The 8,881-nt window shown below is 41.7% G+C and overlaps 1 protein-coding gene across 1 annotated transcript; it reads left to right on the top strand.

Annotated features, from left to right (window-relative positions):
* Positions 1–418: 418 nt before the first annotated feature.
* Positions 419–3,485, top strand: LOC121905477. Its single transcript, XM_042423719.1, has 3 exons — positions 419–1,206; positions 2,987–3,205; positions 3,375–3,485. The coding sequence occupies exons 1-3, from the start codon at positions 1,135–1,137 to the stop codon at positions 3,483–3,485; spliced, it is 402 nt and encodes a 133-aa protein (XP_042279653.1). The 5' UTR covers positions 419–1,134.
* The last annotated feature ends 5,396 nt before the right edge of the window (positions 3,486–8,881 follow it).

The raw sequence follows: 8,881 nt of genomic DNA, 5'->3' as shown, positions 1-8,881 counted from the left end.
CGAGTTCCCGATAACTCTGTGTTTATGTACCACTGCATTACGATCACTTAAAATATTATAGACAAAAGAATTTTCAGCAGGAAACTTGCTATTGCATGGAATGGGGATATTAGAAATATCGGGATTTAAAAGCTCAGTTTGAGCAGGTGAATTAAGCTCAGTAGAGTTGAGCTGCAGGTGTACTGCAGGAATGATTTGTCATATGTGTGTGGTGGTGGAGATAGCATGGAGAATGTTTGCAGCAAGGGCACAGGTGCCCTGGGGACTGGGCTGAAAGCTATTGCTCTTAAAAAATGACACACGTTCCCAGAAAACATTAAAAATGATCATTTAAATTGTGTGAGGAGCATTCTGACTGTAGCCATGTGTGGAGACTGAGCAGCCTGCTAAAACACCCTACACTACACAAAAACTGGGTTTTTTCACAGTCCTTGGGTAATTCACTAAAATTCGTTAAAAACACGCTTTAGTACTTTGGACTGTTGATAGGCGGTATTGTTGGTGTTGACATAGATAACATTTTTTCCATGAGAATGTTTACTTTGAAGAGACGGAATCTGTTGAACCTTGTCCAAAACCTTGGTGCCAGGGAAGCAATACATTGTGGCCATTTTGATTTAATGTTCCTGACTATGGAAACACTGATCATCAGTGAAGCAGGAGGAGGGGGCTTGGAGGTCTGATCCAGAGAGGGGATTACAGGATGAGAGTTGAACTGCATGCAGCCGCATTGTGAAGAGGGAGTGTGTCGTTGGATAGGCAGACTGCTTAGACATAGCTGTGGAGAGTGGAGGTAGAAGCAAGGGGTCATCAAACTCTGGAGACGAAGGTGAGATGTGGTGACCAGCGACTGAGGGGAAGTCCTGCTTGTTCAGGATGAAGAATCTGTTGCTCAACTAGAGGGCCTGAGGAGGACGAAAGGGGAGCCTCCCACCATGTTTATCCTTATGGGCAGCAGTCCATAGCTCCTTCTGGCTAGTAGTGGAGTTAACCAGGGCATTGGGCTGGGTCCAATGGTCTGCAGCCTAGGGAGCGACGACATCCAGACATGGGGCAGTAGAGTCCAGTTCTCAGGCGGTTGTGGTGGCCAGTTGCAAGTGAAGGATCCATCCTTCATCTTTGATCTAGTACAGGATGAATATTATCCTTTCCAATTCGGAGATTTTCTGGGTCAGGAAGAGACTGCCGTTGCATCTAGATGGTGAGGTGAGTGGAGCCATGACTTAAAGGTTCTGGTGGTGGTCGCTCGGGAAAGAGGGACAGTAAAAGGAGTCGTGACAGGGGTAGATGCCACTGTTGTTGGTGTAGTGAGCAGACAGGTACATAGGGGAAGACTAACCTGCGAGGGCTCCGCAACGGGAGCCCACAATGGAAAGCAGACTTGAAAACAGAACCAGTACACACAGGAACTACAGGCTACTGGGAACAAGACTCAACAGCACAGGCCAAGACTTGGCCTATTGCAATGGATCAGCCTCCAGTAAGCAGGCTAGATATATGTGGTTGGTGGTGTCAGCTTGTTGGCATGTTGGAAGATTAGTCCAGATAAAACACACTCCAATTTTGTGGTAAAGCGGCAAACAATAAGCCAACTGAAACCCAGTGCAAATCACTAAGATCGGTAAAATCCATAATCGCTTTAAAATGGGAAAAACTCCTTAAAACTCTCTCGATCGGACTAGCAAAACATCAAGGTGCCTTCCATGAAAAAGATGCATTCAAAGCACATTAAGCACAAAAGATCTGCTTTAAGCTTTTTGACCTTAGAATGACCTGCTAAAGAATCTGATTTCACCATATCATCTTAACTGAGTCACATCCACATCCTTGACACAGAAACCAGAAGACAGAGCCACGTGTTTGTTTTACCCTCTGAAATCAAACATTTTCCACCCAAGATTATTCTCTCTATCAAGTCTGAGTAAGTTTAGTAGACAGTTTAACTGTTGAACCATGATTGTTCTTTTGATATGATTCGTGGCCACTTTGGCCTTTGAATGACTTGTCAAAGCAGTATACAGTATTTAACCATGAGGCTTAAATCATTCCTGCTGAGCCATCTGCACGTTTGATGCTACAGAACCTGCCGGGTCATAAAGTGTATGTATAGATGAATGAGAAATGAAACTTCCCATAGGATCCAAGAAAATAATAGAAACAACCTGTTAAGATTGATAACACTGCATAAGTCATCCCCTCCCTTTCCCAGTCATAGTGGGTGCTGTGTAGGGGAGCAAAGGTGCTGTAAATTGTTCTGAAAAAGAGGAGATGTGGAAATTGATCACTCAGATGCCTGCTGGCATAACCTGGTGTCCCCATCTTTTGATTCTTGAAAAGGTCAGTTTAAGTTCAATATGCCCATCTTTTCAAATTCTGTAATTCCAAAAGGTCAATGAATAATACACCATACACAAAACTTCCCTTACATAAGAGGCTTTGAAATATAACATATTGTATTAACCATTACTGTAATTGTTCAGTAGCTGTGACAGTAGAGGAATACAGAGATTAGATTTTGGATGCTCTTAAAAAAAGAGATGGGCAGGCAGGCAAGCACTTCCAGTCCATCCAGTAGCTTATATGACAAATACAAAACACCAATATGCACAAGAATATAAGAACAAGACTATGAGAATAAGAATACACAGCAGTGAAGTGATAGTCTAGCCAATAGATCTACTACAGAGAACTTTAACTATAATAGAGTATGTGCTAATGGAGGTGGTGTGAATGTTTGGCGATTAACAGTACAGGTATTTAAGGTGATTAAAAAGTGAAAACAGTGCAAGAATACTGATTACTGTGGATAATATAAAATGCAAATTGAAGATAAATATATAAACAACACAAATGCAAATTGTGCATAAGGTAAGAAAGAACAGTTCGCACATTGGTTTGCTGTATGATGCAGCGTAATTAAATATGAACAGCTAAACTCCCTTGTTGAACTCAGAAAATGTATTCTTTCTCACGCATACTTTCTCAGCTGACTGATGAAGATTTGAGGAGGGCAGAGGACCTCATCATTCTGAGAGTTTTATGCACATCCACGCTCTGCTTTTCTACTAAAAAGAACCCCGCATGTAGTCAGATCCTGCCAATTCTCCAAGAGCTCGAGATGCATTTTGCTGTTGAAGAGGGAGACTCAGTATTTGTATCCAACCTGAAGAAGAAAGTTTGGGTAAACCTGTCAAAACTGTACCAGGTAAATGACTGAGGCTATAAAGAAATTAATGAAGAATACATGAAATAATTCTATTCCTGGAAAGCTAACTGACTCTGAGCGGGTGAAATGTCATTCATGCACAAATACGCACTGTCTCATCCTCAGTCATTAAAATGTTTGATCTAAATGCCATTTATGTTGCCTGTAGTCAACAGAGCATGACTGTGGAGAAGATGGTAGTGTCACAATGCAATCCGAGAAAAGCCATGAGAATGAGGAAGGAGTGGAGAGGGAGGAAGAGGAGAATCTAAGTATATGATAGCTGCAATTATATTTGATAGGTTCTTAATCTTAATCATGATCTACGCCTCTAATGGATGTTTTCATTTTTTCAGTGATAAGCCTGTTGTTTATTTGTTTAGCAACCACCTCCCTGTTAAAGTTCTAAAATGTCTCCACTGGAGGAGCTTTTTGCCAATGAGGATGCACAAAAGATGACACCACAGAAGAGGTCCATGTCTATCCAGGACCAGGAAGAGAAGGAGATTCAGATGTATCATGATATGCCACCAACTGTTACATCTGAGGACCCTGTTGCCTGGTGGTGGAACCTGCAAATAACATATCCTTTACTGTCAGAAATGGCCTTTTCATATTTTTGGTCCTCCTCTACACCAAGTGAACAGGTTTTCTCCACTGCAGGAGACACAATCTGTGCCGAAAGCATTCTGCCTGAGAAGATATGCTTTTAGTTTTTATACATGCTAGCCTGGACCACGGTTTGAGTTTTGTGTATTTGTCACTTCTCCAGGCTTGGCTCCTGAGAGGGACAGGCTGATGCGGGCTGAAATGTCTGCACAGGTGTGCAGAGCGGCGAGAGCAGGATCCATCATTGCTTGCTACAGAACTAAGTGATTGGGATTCCAATGTTGTTGTGAGGAAAGGAGACTAGACCCCCTGATGTGCAGTGGGAGAAGTTCTCTCCTTTCTACAATATCTGATGGAGAAGGGGCTGTCTCATGCCACTGATAAAGTGCATGCAGCAGCTGTTTCCTACTGACCTGAGGGCTTTGGCGACAGACTTGTCTTCGCCCACCCCCTCGTGAAACATTTCTTACAGGGGGTTAGGGTCATTCAAGACAGCTTTGCTGCTTGCACTGACCTCTGCTAAGAGAGAGTGAATTGTGCGCCCTGTCGGTTCACCCCAGCTGTTTGCTGCTTCGTGGTGACCACAGTGGTGCTACTTTTGGACCAAACCCCTCCTTTGTTCCTAAGAACATAAGGAGCTCATTTAGGTTGAGAACTATTAAGTTAGAGGCATTTTGTCCTCCACCCCATGAGGACGCCAGGAAGGCAAAACTGCATCTCTTGTGCCCAGTATGTGCATTGGCATGTCATGTTGAACGCACAGCCCCCTTTCAGCGCACTGAACAGCTGTTCATTCATTATTGGCTGCACCTGTGCTTCCTGAGCATGGAAATCAGTCAAAATGCCTACTATGAAAAAGATGCATTCAAATCAGTGATTTTCTGCATAATTGCCAAGTTTATTTAATCAGTCACTGCCTCTGTTTTACTAAAATCAGAAAAATCATTGGGAGAAATTTTTGCTTTGCTAGCGACGTGGCTTTAGGGATGGCAATGGTGGTCAGTCCATCAGTCCATCCACCACTTTGGTCCAGACTAAAACATCTTGACAACTATTGGATGGATTTGGTACAGATATACAGTATCACTCAAAAGTTCGGACACACCTTCCCCATTTGAATGAGAAAGTGTGTCCAAAGTTTTGGCTGGTACTGTACATGGTCTACAGAACATGAATTCTAATGACTTTCCTCTAGTACCATGATCTCACATTTGTAGTTTAGAATGAAATTTCTCAGCAATTGTTGGATATCTTTTCATCTCGTACCATTATCAAGTCAAATTTTAAATCTGTCCAATACTTTGCCTACCAAATAATGCCTCAGTTGTACCAGTATGCTAACATTTTAAACTATGATAGTGAACATCGTAAAGATTATACCTGCTCTGCATGTCAGTGTTGTCATTGTGAGCATGTTAGCATGGTGATGTTAGCATTTAGCCTGAAGCACCACTGTGCCTATACAGTAAGTGCAGCCTCATAGAACTACTAGCATGGCTGTAGACTCATGGTCTTGTTTTTTAATTTTTTTTGTTGTCACACATACAGTATTAATTTAATTATTATGGATAGGTCTAGTTCTGGTTTTATGTATAATATCCACTTGAGGCAGTATAATGTAAAGCAAGTGTATTTGTGCCGTGAGATTTGAATAGATAACTATGGTATTATTACTATTTTTGTTACAGTGTGTACTGATTTTTTACCATGGAAACACTCTGAGCATATCACACAACATACTTAGTTAAAAAAAAGTTAGGTAAGAAAAAGAAGTTTTAGTTTCTAACTAAGTCACTCAGTTACCCGCACAGGAACCAATCACTAATCACAGTCCTTCTAATCAGTACAATTAGCTGCATCTGTGGCCTGCTGATTCAGGGTAGAAACATGTATTGTAGAAAGTGTCAAGGCGGCCAGGAACCATTGAGACCTCCTCCACTCAGCAGCTGGTGGACAGATCAATGGAGCTGTCAATCCAGATACACTGCTGAGTCCACTGTAGATGCTGTTTTGGTGCAGGTGCTACATCTCTTCAGAGTTTTTTAAAATAATGAGCTCCAAAGTACATTTTCTTATAGTAAACATGTCGGATGGCAGGTATGATTAGTTACTGCACATATTTGATCTATTCTTTCGAAGTGACAGTTCATTTACCAGTATTTGAATTTAACACTTTTCAGATTCATCGTTCAGATTCAAGTTATGTTGCTGACCAATTACAGTATCATGTTTGTCCCCTTTTTTGGGCATCGATCTGATGTGATGTCTGCACCAAAAGATGTACAATTTTAATTTACATTTTAATATCAGTGTTTTTTTTTTCTTTTCTCTTGTGATTGAAATATTGGCGGGGAAATGGTATAAGGTGGAGCCCTCACCCAAAATTGTGGATCGGGATCTCAGTTAAGATCTAACTCCTTTTGGTCTTAGTGTCAATTTGTTCTCATCCTCCCTCAGTTTTGCTGTTACAGCCACTATTCTGTCTTGTTTTTGACTCTGTATCTATCAACCCCCACCCCTGGCCTGAATTTAGTCTCAAGCTGCAGCACTAATCCAGATTTTACATGGTCAAAATGAATTTAAAACAAATGGAAGATAATTCAGCCCAGTCTCTGTTAGCATCCACCCTCCTGTCACCAGGCAGCCCGCAGTAAACTGACTGTGATGGATGGATGCTGAGAAAAAGAGATACATTAGCCAAAACTAACCTCATTAACCCTTCATGTCTCTGATGTCCTGATACAGCCTGACCTCCCTCAAACACAGGGTTAAGTACCAGAGCTTTTTGAGAGGAGAAGTTGGTAATTTAGGGACTCACAGTGTGGGTTGTGTAAACCTTTTGACCCTACATCTTTTTAAATTTAAATACAAAGCATGGCTGATTGAGAAAACCTGACTGTGTCCAGATTTCCAATGTAAAAATCACAACATTAGGAAATGAATCCCTCTCTCTCTGCACAGTGGTTGAATCTGTCATAAAAATGGTCAATCTGCGTCAAACAGTTCGTGGCTTGAATAAATAATTCTAAACACCCCATCATCACCGGAGACGTGACCATCCATTTGTCCTTGTTTGTGAACCAGAAAGTGACATAGTAAATATTTGTGTTTAATAATTGCATTGAAGAATTAAGCAGTTCAACAGATGGTTTTTCATGGTTCTGCAACTGCCAAATATCACCAATTCTGGTTTACATTTCACATGTGTTTACAGGTCACACATGAACAAGGAGGAAGTTAATGGAGATGGATATCACCACAGGGTTTGTATGGTAAGCCCTTGTATTGTGAGTTCACTGTGCATTATGATGAAAGTGACAAAAACAAATACTCAACAATATTCATCAAATGTGTTGAGAGCCACCTGTCATGGGTGTGGAGTGTGACTTTGAAGAAAAATCAAATAATTTCTACTGGCGAGTTGTACTGACCCAAAACAGCATGCAGACAGAAAATGAGGTTAGAAACAAATTAATATATTTTTAATTTATTTATTATAAGCTAAAACATAGAAGAAGAACAGATTTAAAACACGGGTTGAAAGTCTAAGTCTCTTACGAGAAATAAAAATTGACCAAAGGAAATAAAATGTCTCAGTGTTAAAAAAGTGCAGTGTTCAATCCAGCTAAGAGCAGTCCTGTTTTGGCTTTGGCTGCAGCACACGGGTGGTCCACAGTCCCTGGCCGCCTCATGACGTCTGCAACTGGCGAATACTGAGGGTGAAAACAAATCAACAGACTTAACTGTCTCAGTCTCCCACTGCATCAATAGTTCATATGATGTAAGGTGGAATAGTCCAGCTATGTTAACTAATAGGAGTCAAAATAATCTGTTAATTAATACATTTCAACCAAAACAAACCAAATATTCATGCAAATAAACCAAATGTATCAAACAAAAAGCAGAAGGAAATAACAAACACAAAGGAAAGGCTCTTTCCTAATCAGTATATAGATTCTATCAATTTCTTGTTGCCTTTGGAGTTACTGTATGGACCCACACCACCACCTCACGTTCAACAGTTCAAAAGAAAATCTGAAAGCGGGACTTACAATTTACAATTTCATTTAGCAGACACTTTTATCCAAAGCAACATACATCTGAGAGCTGATACAACACAAGCAGGGATCTAGTCAGGAGAGAACAACACGAGTAAGTGCCATAAAGCGAAATTTGAGTCCCATAGGACATCGGTGCCAACAGGCAGTGCACAGAATTCATAGAAGCAGATTTTTTTTCATTTTTTTCTTTTTTTCTCTCCCTTAAGTCCATCAAGTGCAGTGGTGTTTGCGAAAGAGCTAGGTTTTTAGTCTTTTCTTAAAGATTGAGAGGGACTCTGCGGATTGAACAGAGTTTGGTAACTTGTTCCACCACCAGGGAACTACAGAAGAGAAGAGTCTGGCTAATGACTTAGAGCCCTGTTGAGGTGGTGGTAACAGGTCCCTCTTTCCTGCAGCGGCGTGCAAGTACAGTGCGCCATGTGTGCTGAGCTCCGTCTACTCCCCTCTGCCTTACTCGTGGCTCCTGTTTGATGTCGGCTGTTCTCCCAGGTTTTATGTCCTCCTTATTCATGACCAGGCCGTAGGCTGGCATTTTCCCTTCATTTTTAGGTTGTGTTCCATGCACACCGAGTCTCTTCTACACTGCTCCATTATGGTGGCCATGAGCTCTGCTTCTCTCCCGGCTGTCACACCGCACGCCTCCCCTGCACACCTTCATTAGCTGACAGGAGACAGGTGGAAAAACACCTCTACAGAGCCCAGTGCACCAATCACAACACACTGAACCCAAGTGTCTTTCCAGGTCAATGTGAAACCACACAAAAGCCCAGAGAGTTCCCACCCAAAACAGCGCCACCACCAGGACCAGCCATCAAATTTAGTACATCCCCTCACACACACTGGCACACACACCATCACCCTGTGACACACCCATAACCAAAAAGCTAAAAGCTACTCATGCAGCTCCACAGTAGCACTGGGTGTAATTATGGCTGTGCTTTATGGTTGAGCTTTACAGCAATGTCCTATTTATCAGAAGGAAAACCACAACCTGCTTGACTTTGAA

This window comes from Thunnus maccoyii, chromosome 10, assembly GCF_910596095.1.
Source record: "Thunnus maccoyii chromosome 10, fThuMac1.1, whole genome shotgun sequence".
NCBI lineage: Eukaryota > Metazoa > Chordata > Actinopteri > Scombriformes > Scombridae > Thunnus > Thunnus maccoyii.
This window is presented reverse-complemented; position numbering and strand designations above follow the sequence as displayed.

Bases quoted from the DNA above. Each gene is read 5' to 3' on its own strand.
- LOC121905477 (XM_042423719.1), top strand. From the start codon at position 1,135: ATGAATATTATCCTTTCCAATTCGGAGATTTTCTGGGTCAGGAAGAGA. The intron at 1,207-2,986 runs GTGAGTGGAGCC...ATACTTTCTCAG, and splicing joins CGTTGCATCTAGATGGTGAG to CTGACTGATGAAGATTTGAG. The intron at 3,206-3,374 runs GTAAATGACTGA...TGTTGCCTGTAG, and splicing joins ACCTGTCAAAACTGTACCAG to TCAACAGAGCATGACTGTGG.